Source organism: Protopterus annectens, chromosome 16.part0, assembly GCF_019279795.1.
Source record: "Protopterus annectens isolate FY-2018-M chromosome 16.part0, PAN1.0, whole genome shotgun sequence".
Taxonomy (NCBI): domain Eukaryota; kingdom Metazoa; phylum Chordata; order Ceratodontiformes; family Protopteridae; genus Protopterus; species Protopterus annectens.
The window spans coordinates 789,382,626-789,407,265 of NC_056750.1; the positions used below are offsets into that span (position 1 = coordinate 789,382,626).

Sequence of the window (24,640 nt, forward strand, 5' to 3'; positions counted from 1 at the left end):
TATTTTGCTTATATTTTTATAATACAAAAAGGCAATTATGTCCATATTTATCTTATCCACTTTTTCAGTTCCTTCAAAAACATTTTCTTTACACTTTTCCCTTCTACATAGTTTCTTCTACACTACAAACATATTCATTCATTTTCCTTTGATATGGTAATCTGTTACCAGTCTTGACAAAAAAATCTTGGCATTCTATTTTTTATTATACCATTCATTTATGTTCATAGCTTTAATTTTTTTTTTCTTATGCTAACATTTCCCAACAATATATTCTTTTGCCACAGTTCTCTCCTTTTCTATTTGATCAATTTTTACTTTCCACATTAATATTTTGTTCTTGGTAGCATTTAATTTTTTTTTCATTTTTACATACTATTCTCTTTTACTATATCTTATATACCCAAAAATGTCATTTAAATATTCTTACAACCAAACTGTCCTTCTCATTTATCCATCTTAATTTATATAAATTTTCAGAAGCAACATATACCACTTGTTAATTACCCCTAGTACAAAAGTTATCTTTTTACTGGATTCAGGCTTGACCCCCATATCAAAAAAAATGTTTGCAACCATTTGTTTTTGTAGTAGCATTAGTAACATGAATCTATACTTGCAAAGTATGCTATTTCCCCATTAAAACTGAATTTATCAAATATTTTTTCTAAATTATAGTCTAAGTTTTCTAAAACAAGCAAGTTCCTTTTAACACTTCGTGTCTTCCTACTGTATCCAACATATATTTGTTACCAAATTTTAAACCCAAGACAGATTTCACTGTAAATTGTATTCTTCCTATCTATAATCACCTATTCCTTCACTTCTCTTTAAAGTCATCCAGATTGCTTCTAAACATTCATTTAAATAATATATTTTATCCACATTTTTTTCAATTACTATAATGACATCTGCATACGTTAACAAGACTAGGATTTTTTAAGCTTTCAGGTATTACATATTCTGCTTTCTTCATGTTATCATTTATTTCACATATAATTACATTCATAGTTAAAGCAGACAGTACACAACTGTTGAGACCATCCTTGTCTCACACCAAAGCCCATCTGTATTTCTTTAATCATTTACCAAAATGTTTACCTTATTATTTTTATAAATAGACATACATCATTTCCTAATTTTCTCACTTGATTTGTATTTTTTCACCACCACCATAAGATTCCATGTTCTATTCTATCAAATGCCTTAAGATCTGCTGTCATAAGTTTGGCTTCTCCTCTATTTATATCATCCACAATCCTTATTATAATTTTTAATAATTATTGACATCCCTTCCATTTTATATAATACATACTATCTTCCATTTTATATAATACATACTATCTTCCATTTATACTTTTCATCTTTCTATTTTTTTTTGTTAAATTTTTACGAATCTTATTGTTCAGTACTATCATTCTCTATTTTTTTCATTATTTTTTTTTCTTTTTTCTGTCATATACTTTTAAGTATTTCTCTACATAGTTCTTTATAAATGAAATGTTAATTTAGCCTTTCATTCTAATTCTTTAAAAATATTCTTTTTTCCATTCTGTTAAGTTTTAATATATTTCATATCCTATTCCATCTGGCCCTGCAGCCAAATTTATATTTAGTTGTATTCATACAAAATCTCCTTTTCAAATTCTCCTGCTTTTATTTATTTATTTTTTTTACTTTTCCTATTTTTAATTTCTTATTTAAACATCTCTTGTACATATTTTACAATAATCATAATTTGTTCCCATGTTCTTTTTATTGCTCCTTTTGTATTTTTCATTTCCCTCATTACAATCCTCCTTTACTAGTCTGTTTAAATACAAATAAACTTCATTTTCCTTTTAAAAATCTTTCTTTGAACAACTAATTCTCCCGATTTTATATATTTCTTTCTCTATCAAAATACTGTCATTTCCTAAATGTTTCAGTACATCTTTATGCCCTCATACTTTTATTTATCCACTTCTTATATACCCACTGTAAATAACATTTTATTTCATTTTAAATTTCATCCACCATTCAAGACCAATCTTTATGGAATGTTTTCATCATATTATGATCTCCCAGTTTTTTTCATTTAACCTTATTCCTTTGTTTATATATATATATATACATATATATATATATATATATATATATATATATATATATATATATATATACACACATATATATTACTTATGCTTCTTTATCTCCATCTATATTGCTAATTGATCCAAAAAAAAACCATTTCACTTGATTCTCTATCCCTTATAATTAAGTCCATCTGATGATATAAAATACATTTCCATTCTGTAGATATCTCTTCTATAAGTTAATGACTTTCTATCCTAGAGTATTTATTTTAGTTTACCAGGAAAGTCCGACTTGGAACGAGTCAATTTTCAACGGAGGCCCAGGGATAAATGCTCCAGACGCATGTCTTAGTAACGTGGGAGGAAACTGGAGCACCTGGAAGAAACCCACACAAATGCAGGGAGGATGTGCAGACTCCTCACACAAGGCACCCCAGCTGAGAATCGAACTGGAGAGCTCTTGCTGTGAGGTGAGAACACTACAGCTGCACCACTGCACCATCCATAGATCTTATAATGTCTAACAGTTTTATGTCATGTCCTTTCCTTTTACGTTTACCTCTTAAATCACAATTAAAATCTGTCAATACAGGATCATACAAGGTTACTAGGCTAATGACCCTAGAGCCCTTTCAAGCCTAGCCAAGTTTTACACATTTCCATGATCAGCACCTATTGCCCCTGTCTAAGAGGAACACAGTTGGAATCCCCATGGTTATCCATCCAATTGTCCACATTACATTTGAAGAGGGCCAATGAGGTGCTCTGCTTGACATGAAGTTGGAGTCTGTTCCAAAGGTGTGGTAACTTCTGGGGAACAACTGTCTCCCCAGCAGGTTCTACTAATGTCACATACCAGGTTAAGGCCTTTAGAGTGAGTAACCTATGTACCATTTGACTTACAGATCTGCATTTCCAATAAAGCAGGGTCAAAGATTGCTTTATATGCAAGGCAGAGATTAGCTATGAGTAGTCTGTATGAAACAGAATAAATTGACAGTGATTTCAGATAATCCTCATAGGACAGATGCTGAAGGCCTTCAATTTTCCTTGTGAGGAATTGTGGTCTCTCCAACTGCTGCAGGTGTGTGGAAAGGTACATACCAAAAGGGGTACTGTACTCAATTATTGGCCTGATTAGGAAAGAGTACAGGGAGGTTATAACTTTTTTTCTGGAGGCAATGCCCTTACTTATGAGATGAGCATATAGAATGCCCTTCTTACCACTGTGGAGACATGGTGATCAAAGTTAAGGTTGCTGTCAACCTGTGCTCAGGTCTCTCACCACTGAGTGCATACTTAGAGTGTTGTTACTGATGTGGTAGTTAGCAGGAACATTGCTCTTCCTGAAAGAGATAACATTTTTTGTTTTGCATTGAAAGGCCATGACTTTGGCATCAATCATTTGTTTGTGCAAGACCCTCTTGTAGTACCTTGACATCATTTGGACATTCTATGACCTCTCCCAGTTTGCAGTCATCAGCAAACTGTCAGCCACAGACCTTCAGTTATAGCTTGTACTTAACAGAAAAAGATTCCAAACCATGGAGGTCTGAGAACTGATCCCTGTGGAACACCAGCGAGGTCTGCTGTTGGAGATTGATTCCCCTACTTTGACTATATGGATTCTATCAGTGAGTCAGTTAGAAGTGCATCTAATATAAGGGTTGATACCAAGCTGGGTGAATTTGTCAATGATGCCCGAGTGGGAGAGAGTGTCAAAAGCCTTGGCCAAGTATAAGTAGGATGTATTAAGTAGGATGTATTGCACAGATTTCCCCTGATTGGGTTCCTATTAGCTTGTCAAACACTCAAAAGAGCGGATGCTCTTTGATCGACCACTAATATTCAAAACCCCAAAAATTCAAACTGCCAGAACAGCGTTTTTTTTTCCATGGGGAAAGAAATCGCTGGGGCATTGTCAGGACTTTGCAGTTTCCTCCAATGTGGTGTGATCTCGGAGTTGGTATATTTAAGTAGGGGGGCTGTGCCCCCCACACTGGGGGTATGGGGGTGAAGCCCACCCCCACTTTATTTTGTTTGTGGATTTTTTTTGGTGGGGGGGGGATTCTTTTTCCCTGGGGAAAATAAAATAGCTGTTCGGGCCATTCAAGTTTTGTGGTTTTGAATATTAGCTGTCGATCAAAGAGCATTCACTCAGAGTTTAAGTTTTCGACAAGCTAATATGACCCCCCCCCCCCAAAGAACCTTGGTAACTGTCTCAAAGAAGTCCACCAGGTTTAACAGGCATAATCTCCCTCTGACAAGTCCAAATAGAGTAGTGTTAGTGTTTGGAGATTACCTATGTCTTTGTTGAGAAGCTCCATGATGATACACTCCATGGCCTTGCTGATGAGGCTACAATAGGTCTATAGTTCCCCAGAGTCAACTGAAGCACCACCTTTGTGCAAAGGGATAATGGTGGCCTTTTTCAATTCAGCTGGGATGAAGCCAGTGCTTAGGCTACGATTGAAAAGCACCCTGGTGGCGCTGCCAGTTCTTGTTTGAGCCCATGTAGGATGCAGCCTGGGATGTTACCAGGTCCCATAGATGCTGTGTTTTTGACCCTAGAGAGGGCATTCATGACCTGCTGTTTAGAGATGCAGGGTAGGGATGGCATGAGGTACATCTGGTGGGGGACAGGGAAGTGAAGTTTTCATAGAACCTGTCAGCTAACAGGTTAGCAAAGTTCACAGGCTCAGTATATGTGGTATCATTAACTACCAGTTCAGCACAAATCTGGGCCTTTCCTTTTGGGTTACAGATGTAACTAAAGAATGCCTTACAGTTGTCCTTAGTTGAGAAGCTAATTTGGATTCATATTTAGTTTTGGAGGACTTCACAAGAAGTCTTACTTGCTTGTTTAAACTGAGGAGGGAGTGTTTCCATTTTAGGGTTCATTCCCTCTTACTCGGAAAGCAAATTCTTCCTCTTATAGTAAACCCTGTTAATGGCAATTGTCCACCAGGCAGGTTTGCTCTTGCTTGTGGTGGTCCTAACAGGTACTGCAGAGTCAATGCAGTTACACAGGTGTTTATATAAAGCACTGGTGTAGAAATCTGCATACTTGCCAGTTCCATCAGAGGGCAGAGGTGCAGTAAAGCTATTTATACCATCCTGTAAGAGGTTATAATCTGCTTTGGAGAAATTAGTTTAGTTGCTGCTAGGACGGTCAGGTGTGATAGTTACTTTGAATGAAACTGATCTGTGGTCAGATTTCACCAGGAAAAGACCTCACAATGGGGGTGCTACAGTGATCCCCCCATATTGGTAAGCACCAGATCCACGATGTTGGCACCCCTTTGTGGGGGGTGTCAACCAGCTGGTCCAGGTCCAGGAACCTGTGGGTTGGTGCACGAGTAATTTACCAATGGATGGGTAGTTAAAGCCACCCGAAACCATGGTGTTTGGATGTATCTTGATAGACTTAAGTAGCTCCAAATAGGCAGGGAGTGTCCCGATTCATGGAGGAGGTCCTGTAGGTGGCAATGACGAATAGGTATCCTACCAACAGTTAATTGCACCTGAAGTATCTCCAGGGAATCATGCTCTCTAACCAATTTGGAGGTATACAGCAAAAGAAGGCGACCTCCCTGCTGAGTGGTTCTCTCACCAATAAGCCAAAAGTAGAAATAGAAAATGAGAGGTACCAGCCACGAAGTTGAAATTCAAAAAGCACACTGAAAAAAGTCCAAACTGCAGGATAATGTCCAATGCGATTTATTAGAAATACAAGGATAAGCGCTTTCGCGTGGTAAACCCACGCTTCATCAGATAACAATAAACAAACTACTATACATTTAAATATCCACTTGCACGGGAAAATTTTTCAATTAAAATAATTAATTAGTTAATTAAAACATCACTAATAAATAATTTCATTATAAAAACTTATATTGTTTAAAAAACACCATTCTGAATGTAAAAACCTTATATAAACGATAAACTACCAACGAATAAGTTGGTGCTTCCACACATCAGCAAATTTGCATATTATATACCTCCATGCACATTTAGTTCCTAATTAAAATCTCATATCAAGATTACCTGAATATATTAATTTGCAATACATCTAGTCAAATATAGTACTCTCTCATATATGTGCATATGTATGTGAACTAAACCCGTACTTTCAAAATTCACAAACCAAGTATATTTTTGTGTGTTGTTAAGTAATATATGCATACTGTATTGGAGGTATATTCATCTTTAATGAATATTTATTTATTTTATTTATTTATTTTACATTTGTTGACCGGGATAGTCCGACTGGACACATGTCCATTTTCAGCGGAGGCCAGGGGAGAAAAGCTCCAAATAGGAAAAAAAGGTTACAATAATATATAACAAATAGCATACAGTTGTTGATTATACAGTTGATACACAAATGGGAAACAAGTTCACTAGTATGTACAATAGCAATTATAAAAAAGAAACAAGACCTTCATTTTGTTAGTTTCCTGTAGAGAGTAGTTGGCTTAATGCTTATGAAGAAAGTAATATTCCTGTGGAAATGGATGGGGAAAAATGGATTAGTCTGGATTAGAGCATTGGCAGAGCCAGTGGGATTTGAGGTGGTGGGAGAGGCCTTTCTTGAATGTATTTAGGGAGGTGGAAGTGGTGAGACTAGGTGGAAGAGAATTCCATCTTTGACCCACTGTGTTGGAAAAACAGAGAGTCGCCTCCTGAGTTACAGGATTTGACTGTCTGGGCAAGTAATCTGTGTGATGATCTAAGGCTGTTTAGATTTGTGTAAGGGGTGATTAATCTACACAGATCAGGGATGTTGTCCGGTTGAGAGAGTATTTTGTAAGCAACTATAAGTTGCTGCTGTAGGATTAGGTTTGGTAATTCCATCCAGCCTAGGTTCTGAAGATTAGTACAGTGATGGGTTTTGTAGGGTAATCCAGTTACAAATCTGGCAATGTGATTATAACAGCAAGATAGTTTGGACAGATCCGATTTGTTGGGGTTTGCAAGTATAGGGGAGGCATACAAGAGGGTGGATAGGAGGTGGGTGCGAGCAATAGCAACTTTTGCCGTGGGAGTCAGAAAGGGTTTTATTCTGTAGAGGGAGACCAGTTTCTTGTGAACAGTCTTAATAGTCTGGCTGATGTGTACATCAAATCTGAGTTTGTTGTCGATGGTAACTCCTAGTAGCTTGGTGTGGGTGTCTGGGGAGATGATGGTGCCATTGTTGGATTGAATAAAAAAGGGAAAGGTTGGTGTTTTATGGGTAGGATGGAAGAGGAGCATTTTGTTTTTTTTTGGGTTAAGGATAAGTTGGCGTTCATATAGCCATTTTTCTACTGCAGTGAAACAGTCTTGAGTTTTGGATAGTAGAGTAATTGGGGATGTATCTGAGCAAATTAATGTCGAGTCATCCGTGTATTGAATACATGTGGACTCTGGAATGACTTTGTTAAGATCGTTAATAAAGATGGAAAATAGGAGGGGGCCAAGTATGGATCCTTGGGGGACTCCTATGGTGTTTGGTAGGAGGTCTGAGAGCTTATTATGCCAGAGCACAGCTTGTTGCCTATCAGAAAGATAGGCATGAAACCAGTCAAGGGTTTTGTTATCCAGGTAGAGAGTTTTATGGGTTTCATGCATGAGTTTGTGGTTGACCATGTCAAAAGCTTTTGAAAGGTCCAAGAAGAGAGCTGAGGATATTTTTTTGTCATTCCGGTTAAGATTAATAGTGTTTGTGAATGAGAGGAGAGCAGTAGTAGTACTGTGTTTGGGCCTGAAGCCATGTTGAGAGTCGGTTAGCAGATTGTTCTGAGTTAAGTGCTGGATGAGTTGTTTGTGAATATATTTTTCCATTATTTTTGCTAGTGGTGACAAAATGGCTATTGGCCTGTAATTTGAAAGGTCAGTGGATGGGCCACCTTTATGGAGAGGAATGACATGGGAGATTTTCCATATGGAGGGGATTTTGGATTCAATTATGGTGCAATTAATTAAGATAGATATGGGATAGGCTATGATAGCAGCAGCTTTTTGTAGGAAGTCAGCTGGAAGTAGGTCTGCAGCGAGGGTGGTTGGCTTTAGTTTCCTTAGTAAGGATCGAATGTACGCAGTAGGGACAGGTTGTAGATTGAAAATTGGCGCCGTCTTCAGGGTGGGACCTGTGGTTGGGGAGTGGGGAGTAGAATGTTGGTTGGCTAAGGATTTGATAACATCAATAAAAAAGGTGTTAAAGGATGTAGCGACTTCTGGGTTTTTCATAGTTAGGTTTGCTGGTGTAGGTGTGAAGGACTTACCCAGATGGAGTAGTTTGTTTATTCCTGCCCAAACCTTTTGGGGGTTATTTTGGTTTTTATGTTGTAGTTGGAGATAGTAGTTCTTTTTGTCAGTTAAGATATGTTTTTTTGTTTCATTTCTTAGTTGTTGGAAGTTGTAACTGTCTAGGGGTGTCTTGGTAGCACGCCATTTATTCCATGCTTTATTTCTGGATTTAATTTTGGATATAGAGTCTTTTGATAGCCATGGTGCTATTTGAGCTTTTATTTTGATTGAGCATTTGGGGGCATGTGAATCAAGTATATTTAGAAATGTGGAGTTAAAATTTGTTACTGCCTCTTCTAGCGGGAGGTGTTTAAGGGTTGACCAGTTATAGGACTGCAGCTCGTTTCGGAAGCTAGCAAGGTCAAAATGTTTGGTGCTCCTAACAGTCCTGAGGACTGAGAGTTTGGAGCTTCCTATTTTACATTTTACCATATAAGTGATGAGGTGATCGCTGAGCTCATTTGGAATGGTCCCAGATTCGTACGTTTTGGGATTATGGTTGGTGAGTATCCAGTCTAGGATGCTTTCTTTTTGTTTGTTGCTGCCTATTCTGGTAGGGGTGGTTATAATTTGTGAAAAACCATGGAGGTTAATATTAGTTGGGTCAGACTCTGACGCACAAAGATTCCAGTTGATATTGACATCTCCCAAGATTATGGTTTCTTGTGGGAGGTTATTGGTCAGCCAACTTAGAGTGTTTTCAAGAGTGTCAGTTTTTCCCGGGGGGGATATAGATCACAATAAGGTTAATACTTTTTTCTTTGTTTAGTTGTAGTTTTAGGGCTGTTAACTCTATGTTGGGCATTTGGGGTGGTTGAATGGGGCTTGGTATAACATTGAGTGTGCTTTTAAAGAGCACAGCAGTACCACCACCTCTTTTTTTGAGGCGGTCAGTCCTGTATATGTTATAGCCAGGTGGCAGGATTTCATTGTCTTTGGTCTCTGGTTTGAGCCAGGTTTCTGCGAGGCACATAATGTCAGGGAGGTAGGTTGCTAAGAGGGCATGTAGGTTATGAATTTTGTTGTTTAGGCTTCTGATATTCAGGTGGCATATAAGAAGGGAGTCTGGAGGTCGCGGAACTAAGGATGTATTGTTTAAAGGGCCCTTTACTGGTGGGCCTGGATTTGGGTGTATGTCCCCATCTTTATTAATGTTTTTTCTAAGATACTCTAAGTTTCATAAGTTTTTTTAATAATTTATCTATGTTATTGGATTTGGGATAGCTTATGTTTGATTTATATGAGTAGTGGTAATAAGTAAACGTTGTTTTGTTGATTAGGTGTCGAGTGGGGTGATTTGTATTGATCAGGGTTATAGGGGTAGTTTGGCACTTTGGATAATGAAAACCTGAGTATATCTGGTTCTCATATATAGTTAGTATGTATAGTGTAATAATCACTGGTAGGGTGAGTGTTACAGATTTTAGGGCTGATATTGTGAACCGGGGTGTTAAGGATTTCATAATGTATAGTGATTGCCTGCAAGATAGGCTAGTGTGAATGGTTTGTTGTTGGTTAAGAGAGAGGGGGATGGGGAGAAGGATGTGAGGTAAGTGAAACCTGGGGGGGCATGGAGAGAGGGGGAGGGCTAAGTGATTTGTGTGGCTAAGGATATTGGAGGGGTGTGGTTAGGTAAGTATAAATGTAGGACCACTGGGGGCGGGTGGGATATGGGGGCAGGGTGGGGTGCGGAGGCGAGCCCGAAGCGCAGCGAGCGGAAGTTAATCCCACTCCAGGCTGATCAAGTTCAGGTAATACTGTAGTAAGTGTTTTTACCTTGCAACTGGGTTTTAAAAATGAAAGAAAGAGATAGTAACTGTACTTGTTGTTTGGGGCTAACTCCAAATTCTCTGGTTTACACAGAATTAACACCAGTTTTCTGTAGAGAATACTGTTTTTAGTGGTTTTCACTGCTGTGTATGAAATCAGTTCGCAAGCTAGATTAGGGGATACTTTACAGCGTAAAACACTAGTAGCTTGTGCTATATGATGATATTAACCTTGTAAGTTAATGGTTTGGGTCGATAGTTCTTGTTCTGGGCTGTTCAGCACTTTTTTGGAAACACTAACTTCTTGAGCGTGATTTTCTGTGGGTGGCCAGGGGAGGTACAGGGCTACAGGGCAGTACCTGAACAAATATAAGAAGAAACATTCAGCTTGCTTGTGGAGTTTGTTCAATGCATTTAGAGTTAAACAGTGTTAGAGTAGATCATTGTGTTACAATTCATCAGTAGCAGAGACTAGAGCTAGCGTTAGCCTTACTATATACTGCTCATAACAATATACCAAGCTAGCTAGAAAGACACACTCGCTGTGCGAGTTAGAAATTCTCGGTTATACAAGTGTACAATATACACACATTACAGTCTTATTTTAACCCCAAAAACAACACCATTCTCAACGAAATAATTACTTTGTTTTAGGAGGACACCTCGCTGTGCGAGATGGTTCCATTTAGGATTTCTCAGTAATACAGCGCACTAGTATCTTCATAAGACATTTAACACAGATGCTACTGTTAATTTAAGCCAAGCTATAACAGAACATGTCTACATTCATTATAAAGTTCCTTATAGCGTCATACGCACAGGCTAAATTCTGTTTGTTCAACTTGAAGCACAGTCGTAACTCTTAATTTAAACCAAACAGAAGCAGAATATGTCTACATTAAATTTAGCGTACTTTATAAGGACATTCACACAGGCTAGTTGTATTAGTTTAACAGGTTACGTTTCCAATAGTGTACATGCTACCTCTAAGCAAGTACCTGCATATAGAGGTAGGAATACGCTGAAACCATGTGAAATATCAAACAAAATTGCACTGGGTAGTCGTGTGAGTGTATTTTACAGATACATTACTTTGATGTGATAATACATACCCCTGAGATGTAGCTACAAACTTGGATTCCGACACAGCAGTAATTAACTAGAAATGGCGGGCTCCTTGGAATTAAGATACCTCGCATTCGTCAGAGGCAGGGGGTGGGAAAGGGCGTGGGTTAGATTAATCCCACTCCAGGCTGATCAAGTTCAGGTAATACTGTAGTAAGTGTTTTTACCTTGCAACTGGGTTTTAAAAATGAAAGAAAGAGATAGTAACTGTACTTGTTGTTTGGGGCCAACTCCAAATTCTCTGGTTTACACAGAATTAACACCAGTTTTCTGTAGAGAATACTGTTTTTAGTGGTTTTCACTGCTGTGTATGGAATCAGTTCGCAAGCTAGATGAGGGGATACTTTACAGCGTAAAACACTAGTAGCTTGTGCTATATTACGATATTAACCTTGTAAGTTAATGGTTTGGGTCGACAGTTCTTGTTCTGGGCTGTTCAGCACTTTTTTGGAAACGCTAACTTCTTGAGCGCGATTTTCTGTGGGTGGCCAGGGGAGGTACAGGGCTACAGGGCAGTACCTTGTAAGTTAATGGTTTGGGTCGACAGTTCTTGTTCTGGGCTGTTCAGCACTTTTTTGGAAACGCTAACTTCTTGAGCGCGATTTTCTGTGAATATTGATACACCACCACCTTTAATTTTCATGCCTTCAGTTTATGGTCTGAATGTGTGGAAGAAGGTGTAGCCCAATATGGCTGGGGTGCTCTATACAGCCTTGAACCAGGTATCTGTGACTGTGCAAATGTCTACGTCTTCCAAGATGAGGACTGCCTCCAGTGAGTGCAGTTTCATGTTAAGACTCCTAGTATTTAACAGCATAACCTTGAAGTGTTTGGATTTTTAGATGGAGTTTTTAAGTCAGGAATTTTGTCCTTGAGACACTGCCTAAAAAGGCACTATGGGGGTGGCAAGAGCCTTGGCTAGTGGCTGAAATCCCAGGAGTGACAGATGAGGACAACCTTTGGCAAAGCATCGAGGTCTGTCGATCATGTCATCTCAGGCTGACAGATATTGTATTCCTCTTAGAAGTGACACCAGAAACTAATCCAGTTATTGAAGTCTTATTTTCTGTTTGTATTGAGAGATCATCCTAGGTGAAGGCAAAATGCTGCTTAAGGCTAGGGACATACCAGCCGGAGACGCACAGTCCAAGAGTTCGTTCATGTGTCTCTTCATACAGTCCAGAGAGGTACATCAAGTCTAAATTTGGATGAAGCAAAACTCTTTCTTTGCAAGTCACACAGGCATATGTTATAATTCTGTATACTTGTTCACATTTGAAGTCCACAATAGTTAATCTTCCAATTCTTACTGAAGTTATATCTAATATTTTTACCTTATTTCTACAAAGAAATCATATTCCAGAACTATCATTTACCGATAATCTATTTGTAATTTTTCTTCATTTGATAAGAATCTTGGGTCTTCTAGTACAATTGCATCTAATTTATTAAACCATTCCAAAACCTCTATCCTTCTTGCTATGTTTTAATACTATTCACCTTCACTGAGAGTATCCTATAGTTATTACTTTCTCTTTTCCTTAACTTTCTAGAGATTATATTTTACTATCTTTATCCATTTCCTTTCCTTTTTATTACTATGCATTTAAAATTATCTTTTACTCTTTTACCAAGTGAATTCTTTTTTCCTTTCACTACTTTCCAAGTTATATCTTCCTCATTACTTATTTCATAACCTCCCCATTCCTTATCTCTATCTAACCTTTCTTCTAGTTCCACCACTTCTATTTTTTCTTTTTTTCTATACTTTATTTTCAGTGTTACAATCCATTCATAAATGCCTGATTTTGTTACATTTATAATATTTTAGTTAACATTTGTGTCATGATCTAATTCTCCACAAATATAACATTTCTTTTTATCACAATTATGTATCATGTCCCTTTTTCCCACAAAAGGAATGTTTTGGGTTGCCCCCAGTATTTTACTACACCCTTATTTCCTTCAACATTTATCATGCTTAGAATACATATAATTTTGTCCTTTCCTATTTTTAACACAATACAACATTCCCATCCACCAATGCATAAACCCCTTTTATAATAAGCTTTTGCAATGTGCTAATACTTCCTTACAAATACATTTCAAATGTCTTCTTAAAATCTATCGTCCTACTTCTATTCGAAACTGTATGAAGTTCTAAGGTTTACACTCCTTTTTTCACATTCTCCAAGAAAATTTCCCATTGCATAAACAGTCTCAAATATGTCACACAATATGTCACTCCTGGATGCAAAGGTACACTTTTTACTGTTCAAGCTACAGGGATCTTCCAAAGACATACTGAGGATATATATTTTTCAAAGGCGCAATGGTGCAGCAGTAGTGTTGTCGCCTCACAGCAAGAGGTTCTCCAGTTTGTTTCTCGGCTGGGGTGCCCCTCTTGGTGGAGTCTGCATGTCCTCCCTGCATCCGTGTGGGTTTTCTCCAGGTGCTCCGATTCCTCCCACAATACAAAGACATGCATCTGGAGCATTTCTCCCCAGAAAATTGGCTTTGTTTCAAGTCAGACTTTCCTGGAAAACAAATGTTAAATAAAATAAAATAAATGTCCGTTTACAAGCATAAAAGCTTTTACCTCGGTCTTTTATACCCAAAGGAAACATTAAGTTGTCCCAAACTTCACACCTATCCAGTTATTGATCTTTATTTTACTTCAACACATACTTCTGCTTCACATTCTCTTCTGCTGTTTCTTTTCCGTTGTCCTAGTGTCTCTCTCCACCTTTTCTGCATAAATAAATTTTTCAGCTCCAACATCTTTCATGATAGATTCTGCTGCTTTTTTGCATTTTGCCCATATCATCTCCCCATGAAACATCTTCATTTTCTGGATCACTCTGTATCAACATTTCTTTTAAAATATCATTCAGCAACCCTTCCGACTGGAAGGTTGTGATCACACAAGACTTGATTGATCAACTTTTTTTTGCTTTCAGTAAACAGGTTTTGCTGAAAAACAACCTCAGAATCCTCCAGAACTCTGTTAGATCTCTCCACAGTGATCACATTCACCTCTGTGCCTTCCTCCATTCATTCCATCTCACACTTCAACCTCTCCACCACTAATGCACTAGGAAAGTGCTAGTTACCTCCATGGTTTTGAGTAGGGAAAGATCCCCAATGCCCCGGCAAAATTTTGTCTAGTAGAATAAAATCCACCTCAAGTCCACCTTGAAGAGATGCCACTAGCCTAGTGAAAAACAAACAAGTTAACAACGGATAAATAAATAGCTATTTAGTATGGAGGTGAGAAGACAGAGGGACTTGAATAAATGTGTTTTTCAGGAGAATTAATAAGTAGTAAAGAAAAAAATACTAAAGAATGCCAATAACAAATCTTTGTTGTTCCTTTACTCCAGGAAGGACTCCAGAGCTACCACAGGACAAAATTGATGACTTCAAGCAGTTTGCACTGGATGCAGGAATTCCAGAAGATTCCTTTATGGTCTTGGAAAACAGGGGTAAGTGATTATAGGGGTCATACGAGGCAAAGTTCTAGGTACCAGAAAATAGATCTAGCATGAGACGGAGTAGTTTAACTTGTGGATTAACAAGCACTACTTCACCTCATAAAATAGTTTTGGGGGCAACTCATCTGGTCTTCTACCTTATTGTTCTTCAAGTGCTTTCGGTTCCTCTCATTTCCTCCTTTATCTATCCTCGTGATGTCACTCAGTACTCATCTGTAGATACCAAGGAACTATTTGGATACTTTACGCCTAGTTTTCTGTCTGCGCTCACTTTTTACTAATTTTTTTCAGTATTCCAATGTCCATTCAGATCCTTTTACAGCTACAATATTCCTCACCTTCTGTCCTTCTCTTCCTACACAGCTGTCAGTCTAACTATTTTGCATAATTTTCTGAACATACCATTTTTCTTCTCCCCCTTGTTTCATTATCCTGTATGATCTCAGCCTTTATATCCCCCAGCTTCCCCCTTTTTAAAGGTTAATTGACATTTTCCTGTTTTCTTCTCTTGATCAAGATTACACTTTCTTCTGTATTTCATCATTTGAAGCCGTCCACACAGTCATCTGTTTCCACTCTGCCATGTTACTTCTCAGTGTAATTCCAGTATGACTGCAGTCTTTTCCTCTATTCCCGGTCCTCTGTCTTTGTTGGCTTTCCTGCTCCTGTCAAAGGCAGTGTGAACCACATTACAGTATGATTAATGTTGCTAAGTGATTTCTTTAAATCATTCTTCTAGTCCTAGCCACTTTGATCTGATGGACCACAGAGTCTTTTTTAATGTTAGTACTGCATCTTCTGTTCAAGTGCAGGATCCAACTACCACCATATTTCTCCCCATCTGTACTCCGCACCATTTCATCTAAAAAAAAACAAAACTGCTAAAATACAACATATTTAAACTCACTTCAGCAAAACTAAGGAAAAACAAATTAACACAGTAGAAAAGGGGCATTTATGACACAAGGGAAGGGCACTTAAATAAAAGGAAAACATACACAATAAGAAAATGAGGAGCAATATGGGTAGCAGTAGGAAAAATAAAACAAAATGGCAACTAAGGTAATCAGCATGCATACCTTTTCTTCTGAACCTAACAACCTTCCCTTTCTGTGAAAGGGATGCTTTCTTGCAGACACTAGGTTTTTCAAAAAAGTACAGGAAGAAGGTATAGGCCAAGTGCATTAGCACTTTCATGCTTTATTCTTAAAACCTGTACTTTATTATACATATAACAAAGGTACATTTTTGCACTGACAATGAAAGCCATGTCAGGACAAGTTATATAGTCCATGTGATTATGTATACCATCCAAGATATTTGCATGTTACGCAGCTGCTTATAGTTGATTTAAGAGGCTGGAATCCATGCAGGACAGATGAACCCATATTGACCACACAACTTAGCCAAGAGAAAATGCACTTGTGCAAGATCCAGAGTTTAGAGAAACACCTTCATTTAAAATGTCACTTTGCAGCTGACACATCCCTCCTTTGGGCCAGGGATCAAAGAGTCTAAATAGTCACCATGGAGGCCGATGAGGGATGTTCACTTGAAACAAAGATAGATGCACAGTATTTCCAGATGCAGCTTTGTGCACCAAGCACAATTTCCCTTAAGAGCACACAGGGAACACACTCAGTATTGGGGCTGGGTTTCCCTTACTCTGTCCAGGCCCCAAATAAGACTCCTCACTGATACAGCTGTAGAGTTGAGTCTGCAGCAGAGTGTTCCAATCCAAGTCCTCTACACCCTCTCTGTGAAAGCAGTGCTCTGTGTCTCTGCTCCAAGTAGCTGTCATATACACACACTGAGATTTGATTTTCTCACACACACCCCTAGGAAAGGGTGTCACAGATTTACCAGCTATACCCAGACTATTAGGTAGTTCCACTACCACCAGAACACTCCAAAGCCAGCTATGCTAAGGTTCTTACAAGGGTACTAAATTATAATGAATAAAATTAATACTAATACAAATGATAGTGTTTGACCAAGGCAGCAAGGCCTTCAGGAGCAGCCACAGTGTCACCAAATAACCATAAGTACTCTCAAAGGTTAAAATTCTCTACAAGACCAGCCATAATGAAAAGTTTAAATATATTCAATAATAAACGATAAAAAACATGAAAATACTAAATATCTATTTACAATAAACACAAGAGTTTAAATCACAGAAAATATTAAAAATAACACAGATGTAAAGATTCACACAGATACAGAAAAACAATACTTAACTAACCTCAATATTTTGCTGACTGCTATAAATTACTATTCCCTGGTTACTAAAGCAAGGCAAGATGAAGTAGGTGAGGGGGTCCCTTGTCAGATTTTCAGACAGACTGCTGAGAGCCAAGTGACTTATCTTACTAATAATCTAAATATCATTTCAGTGCTGGTATAGAATGACATCACATCTGGTCATCTGACTGGTTCCCACACAACCCACTTTACTAGAAGCCAAACCATAATCTAGCATGTGTGTGTCATAATACACACACATACAGCTTTGCTAAGATACGTTACAGCATCTGGAAGCTGTAAAACAATTTTAACACTTCCACTCTTCCTACAGAGCTACTTAACCAGGCTTCTCACAGACATTTAGTTTGTGGCTGCAGTCAGAACTGTGAAATACAACCTTTATGGCCTAAACCAGGCAATTTGAATTCAGACTATTTTTCAAAGTTAGCTGGACTGAAATTAACCTCTTCCCTCCCAGTATCCTCCGTTACAATATATTAATTTCAACTGTTACAATACAGTCTGACATACAGGTGTATTTCTTTTCTGTCCGACAGGACCCACTGTTTGGTACATTTTTTTTTTTTTTTTTTTTTAACACAAGCAACTTTACAAATATATTTTCAACACAAGCAACTGTACAAATCAGTTTGATATACAAATGACATCATTCTTTACAAAACTCCAGCTAGCTATGGTGGCATATGTTACACATGTGCTGCCCTCCTCTATCTGGCATAGCTGACACTACCTCACATCATCATAACAGCTTTCATTGCACAGGAATCACTTGCTTCCCACACAGACAACTGTAACTAAAGATTAGATCAAGAGCAAGGTGACGGAATGATGAAATGAAAAGGATTCTGTAACGAATAGAGCTAAGGAGTAGAAAATGTAATGTGACTTCTGGAAAGTTTTAGTGTGGTATGGAAGTATAAGTAAGCAAATCAAAATAAAGTTATAAAATTATATCATGAAAACTAATAATTAGTTGAATTGTTTAAGTCAACTGACAATAAAATGATCATCCTTGCAAGTACTGTTCCAGTGAAGGAAATAATATTTTAGGACAATGTCAAAGAGATTCTTCATTTTGCAGGAGAATGCAGTCATGTAGGGTATGGAGTTCTCCACACTGCTGTTGACTCACAGCGCTCTCCAAAAATCATTAGAACTCATTAAGACAACTAGCAGCAGAAGTGGTTTGCAATACACTTTTTTTTGCAAAATCTTGGACATCAGATATTGTTTGATTAACAAAAACAGTGAAAGATAAGCAGAGAGACTACATAAAAAATATATTTTTGTTCAATATTCCTTTGACTCTCTGAAATGTCATCGGCTTATTCAAAGCTATGAAACTATTTTAAATGTTTCACTTTCTTGAGCTGAATCCGCTTACTCCTAGTTGTTTTATGTAGTTCTCTAGATTTTGAGCTGTATTGTCACTAATTTGCAATATAATTATCTTGTCTTTTTGCTTAAATAATGATTGTTTTTTATTGCTTCACAGGTGAATGTGTACCTGGTACAGAATACATAAAGGTAAGTAACTTACAGCACATTGAAATCATCTTTTCAATCCCTGCTGTGCCCAACATTTCAGTATGGAGCCTTAGGAATTCTGATGAGCTAACCCACAATCCACACATATACAAACACATGACAACCTCTCTGAGTTATCACTCACATGTACACACATACAGACTTTCCTAACTGCACATTCACATCTACATTCATGCAACTAAACTCATACAAATACATGCATCTTGCAAAAGATATGTAGCAAATATGAAATTGCGCCTTTCTACTTGTATTATACCTCATAAGATTCTTAGTTCATGCTACACATTTTCAAACAGAAAGAATAATGTATATGCTGCTTGTGCAAATCACAGCAGCACCAGAAATACAAGATCCCTTAATGCATGTAGTACACTATCATTTAGCACTAGCAAAATTTAAGGCAGTTAAAAGACCTTTACTGGCTAGCATTTTTCTTAAACTACTCGAGTGACAGAGAAGGACAGAGAAGGACAGCTCATGTCAGTGATTCCACCAATCACTATTTAATTACTGACCCCTGTACTAGGATGACATTTGGGGGAAGCTTGAAGAAATAGATTATCAGCTCTTCTCACTTAAAAAGGTGGAAGTGGATTTCTTTGTCTGGCTACCAACAGACATCCAAGTCAGGCACATCCATTTTAAATACAAGCAAAATTTTATGGCCTCAGGGGTCTGCCACCCTATCTGTCCTCCTCGATGTTAGCAAGAGTGAAAGAAAAAACATTTAATAGTGCATGATTTCTTTATGCTTAATTAATACAGAACATTTTGTTTTGTCTATAAATATGAGTAGCTTAGGCAGAGCCACCGAGACCACAAATCAGATAGGGGAACTTTTACAAGTCCCACCCCCTTATCCACATAAAAGCAGCCTGTCAAGAGAAGAGCAGTACCATTAAATAAAGAACTACGCATACTTTACAAATGCATGACTTTGTGGTACTTGGCACAATTTCCAGCCTTCACTCAGTCTGCCGCAATATACTCACGTGGCCCCATTAACTTACTCTTTCTTTGCTTACAGTGCAAATGTTTCAAGGGTCAAGGCGCGGGTAACAAATAAAAATCTATACGTGTCGAGAGAGAATGCTTAGTATGACTGAGTGGAGAAAAAGAGGATACCTTACAAGTTTCTGCAGTGGATTTTCACTAAATCTAAATGGAATTTTGGATTAAGGTCTGTCCTCCTGCATTGCTGTGATTATTTCCTCATTGTTCTGGCACTGCAGAATTAACAGAATATGTCTGAAAATTTCTGGGCTGTCTATGGAAGAAAATGACTGTTGTTGTTTGCTCATTATTCTGGCTTTGCACAATGAATGTAATTTGCGTTAATTATCTTTGAATAGTTTAATGTGTGGCTACTACTTTTATGGTGCAAAGTTAAGAAACATCAGATAACCACACAATTTTATGACTGACAAACAAGTGAAGTGTAAACAAGGGGTGACTATAAATGCTGGGTACATGTTGGAGTAGTCTGTAGATGAAGGTAACTTGTCATTTGCTCAGTTTAAACAGTCAGTAATCTGACTTTGCAAGACCAGTGTACATTTGTATGAAACAATCACAATAAGAAAGCATTCCTATTTATCATTACAATTGGATGTCTGAGGTGTACACAGGTAGTAAGCTGGCTAAAACTACTGGTACAGGGCCATCTCTGGATAAAGGTGACTTACCCCAGTTTGATCAGCAGTTTCTGATCTGGAGTGGCAGGATTAATGTCACACAAATCAATGAACACCAATTACAAGAGAGCAAAATATAGCTTCAATAAATCAAACCATGAATAAGCTAGATCCACACAGCAGCAAATATTTATTAACAAAAGTAACTATCAAATAAATGGATAAGCGCTTTTGGAAACCCTTCTTCAGATCCACAGATCTGACCAAAAATAATCTCCTGAGCAGACACCTTCTCAGTTCCAGTTTTAAAGGTGCAACCTCATTTAAGCCGGTTCACAATCTGCTCTCATGTCCACAATCCGTTGAAGCTCTTAACTTGGAAATATTACACAGATCTCCTCCTCTTTGGCTATTAACAATTATTTCTAGTACCATGAGTGAGAATCTATGACCCAGAAATCATAATGTGTTCGGACAAGGCATTTGTATTGATTTAATGCTTAATATCATTCATATGTCTTAGAATCCTGATTTTAAATAGACAATTAGTTTTCCCAACATAAAATCCAGAACAGTCATAACATGTGGCTATATAAATCACGTTTCTGGTGTTACAGTCTGCAAAGACATTCAGATTATACTCATTTTTAGTGGTGGGATGTGTAAATTTGTTATAAGTATTAATAAAATGGACATGATTTACATCTACCACATTTAAAGGTTCCTTGTCTCTCATTGATTAATCAGTATTATAACTTTCTCCACAAAGAAGTTGTTTCAAATTACATCTGTAATTAAAAACAATCTCGGGGTGTCTCCTACTACCCATTTAATCATTGCATCTGCTAATATTTTCCAATTTTTCTAATTATATCATATATTTGTTATGTTTTTACTATAACCAAGTATGGATTCACTTAATTTCGAAATACCAAAATACCAAGGTTCAGAATATTGAATTCAGAACCTAGAGATCTTGGAACCTTGAAATTAAGAACCCCCCACTAAAAAAGCAGTCAACACATCACAAAACATGTTTTTGCAGGGGGGCAAGCACCCCGGCAACCCCCACAACCCCTGCTACTTAAATATACCAACTCAGAGATCGGACTACAGCGAGGAAAAGGGAACTCTCCCGTTCCGCGCTGTATGCCGATCTCCACTCAGGATTTCAAAGCTTTAAAACTTCAAACATATGATCTTTGATCATATGAATTTTGAGGTTTTAAGCTTTGAAATTCTGTATGGGACCCGCAAGTGTACATCTCATACCATTAAATGCATGCTTGTTCTTTTTCAACACTTCATTCCTTTTCACATCATGATGAAAGTATTGTTTCCTTTTACTCGGAACTCATTTGCTTTACTGCAGTCTCCCCTGTCTCTATTTCCTCTGATTTATAACCCCTCTCATATAAATGCCCCTTCATACTCATTGTTCAGTGCCTGATCTGTTATATGTGTTCAGCCTCGAACTCCTCAAAAATTGCCTTTTTATAACTTGCAGAAAAACATGTTTGGGATGCATTCTATTACAGTTTAAGAGGGTATTTTTCAAGCATGGTTTCGTATGCACCATCGTATCTATATTGCGAGACTGGATGAATAGTACTGTTCATTCTAGTTAACCAGATTTGGAGTATTACAGCCTTAAAACCTAAATTAGTAAGGAAAAAATTATACATTTCAGAGGTCATGTGACCATTTTAGGAGTTTTGCGAGTGTGCACATATATGTCTGTTGCTCTTAATTGCCAGCATACAACTTGAGAAAGTGTTCTGTGAATGTGGAAGTGCTTGTTTATGTTTTTTTTTTCGTTTTATTTTTTTTATAAACAAGAAACATCTTTACTAAATTATCCCTTATGACAAGATATTCATATATAAATGAAAACAAACCATACTGACAATTTTTGTTGCAATTATACATCACTTATAATCAAGCCAATCACTGTTAGGCAAACATTACATGGCTCATTCAAGTATTGCCTTCTTTTAAACCTCATTCCTCCTCTGCATGTATTGTTCAGACAATTGCCATTTTTTCTACGTAATTTGCTCCTACCCTTTTCTAAAGATCCCATTTCAAGTTGTTTTATCTCTGTTACTATATTCAAAACTTCTAATACAGTTGGTTTAGACTGATTTCCATTTTCTTGTAATTGCTTTTCTGGTAGCCACCATAATTGGACTGAGCAAGGCCTTACTATGTCTAGGTAATTCCTATTCTGTATCACAGTTCAAACAATCACTTCCTTAGTTAATTTGCTAACCAGAGTCTCTGACAGAGGAGTTTGCAGGGAATCTGTCTGCCAATTCATTACACTCCCAGAAAATAAGTTGCCAGTAATCTCTTTCTTCCCCATCACACCTCCAACATTTGCTGTCCATATGAGGAAAAATTCTTTGGAGTCTACACAGGTATTTTTTTATACCCTAAGAAAACATTTCCAAGCAAAGATCCTAAATCTTCTAGACTGTTGCATATTTGGGAGGTATACATATACCCACCCATTGTTTCTTTGCGACTTGCTTGAACCTCTCTTTCCAATCCTTTCTAATCTCCCCTGGATTTTACTGATCTATGTTATTAGAATCCCAAGTTATTTCTTCTTAATGTTCAAGTTTAATACCTCTTTTCCTAAGCACCTTTGACTAAATTTTTCATAGGTTACTGTGCATTTTCTAACAAAATTTAAAAAAATAAAATCCTGCTGTATAAAAAGTGAGATGACCTGGATGTTTTTAAAACTAAATCTATACTTATCCCACACAGCGTGTTCAAAGGGCAGTTCTGGCAGCCGACGAAGGCTCAGGAGATGATGGATCAGTGACAAAGAAAGAAGGTAAGTCACAAAACATAGAAAAAAAGGAAAAGGTTGATTATGGATAAACTCATGAAATTGTTAATGCACTATATTAATGTACCATATTAATAATGCTTAATATTAAAGGAAACATGTCACTGTACTCCCCAGCATCAGAGTAACAAGCAGATATTATACCATGTCTTTTGGATATTATTTCAGAGGGACAATGCACTCATTTGTTCATCTTTGGGGAGAAATAAAATACTTATGCTTCATATCATAAGAATGATGCAGTTATTGTATAAATCAGTGCTGCAACATTATTACAGTCATATAATGTCACACAGTAGAAAGCTCTAGTTTATGTAAACCTGGCATCCTAAAGTCAAGGGTGCATTTTGTTTCTACTGTTACTTTGCTTGTATATATGTGCATGAGAAAAAGATTGTGTGCATCTTTCCATCTGAAAAAAAAGCCTACACCAATAGCTATCTAATGATTAGGAACCAAGTGTCACTAATGACTATGAATTAATGGGTAGAAGAAGCAGCAGGAATATAAATGAAACGAAGCATTTGAAAACATCAGGATCCAGTTACAGACCGTGCATGTGTTACTGATAAGCTTCAGCCTGTAGCCCTGGGTTTCATACCCTCATTTGCCATTTGCCAGCCTTATGACTCTAAGCAACTCATTTAACCTGACATTTCTGTGCCACCCCTGAAGAAAATATACTGTTGCCTGCTGGAGTTGCACAGTTACCAAGATAAAACAAATGGGTATATTATGATTAATACCTGATTATTAGTGAACGATAAAACATGTGACTTAAAATTGTGCTAACAAAGCATGTCAACAACCTAAACTGTCACATAACACTTTTCTCCACGATGCACCACCCCCTGAAACTCAAACAAAATGTGAGGGCAAGCCCCAAAATCTATACAAACCAAATCCAAAGTTCATGCTTACATGACAATTTTAGTAAAATGAACAATCAGTGATCACCACATCCATTTAGATCTACAGAAATGTCTCCATACACACACGCTCACGGACACAAACACACACACACAGATCTACTTCAGAAGCTTGAAGTTTCAAAACTTCAAATGGTCAAGACCATAAGATCAAAGTTTTGAAACTTCAAAATCCTAATAAAAAAAAATGTTTTTTGTTTTTGAAGGGGGGGAAGCCCCCACACCCCCTGCTAATGAATTGCATCAACTCTGCGATCGCACAACAGTGAGGAAAATGGTAAATACCCCTTTCCGCACCGTACAGCGATCTCAGTTCAAAGGTTTCAAATCTTCGACCTTATGGTCTTGGCCTTTTGAAGTTTTGAAACTTTGAGCTTCTGAAGGGGACTCACACAGACACTCACACAGACACTCACACAGACACTCACACAGACACTCACACAGACACTCACACAGACACTCACACAGACACTCACACAGACACTCACACAGACACTCACACAGACACTCACACAGACACTCACACGACTCCTAAGTCAACTCAATTCCCATCTCACAGAAACACATTTGTTTGTATGCAACAGAAAGAAAAGGATCATGCCAAAGGTGTTTTGAAGAAATAGGGCTTTGACAGGCACACAAACCAGACA

General features: G+C 37.6%; 1 protein-coding gene across 2 annotated transcripts in view; it reads left to right on the forward strand.

The window, feature by feature from the left end:
• LOC122790796 (alpha-1-microglobulin/bikunin precursor) overlaps positions 1-24,640 on the forward strand; it is a 227,648-nt gene that overhangs the window by 121,813 nt on the left and 81,195 nt on the right. For both annotated transcript variants that reach the window (XM_044058418.1, XM_044058420.1), the window contains exons 5-7: positions 14,644-14,745; positions 18,515-18,546; positions 22,977-23,046. In XM_044058418.1, coding sequence (XP_043914353.1) covers positions 14,644-14,745; positions 18,515-18,546; positions 22,977-23,046 — 204 coding nt within the window. The remainder of the gene's footprint in view (positions 1-14,643; positions 14,746-18,514; positions 18,547-22,976; positions 23,047-24,640) is intronic.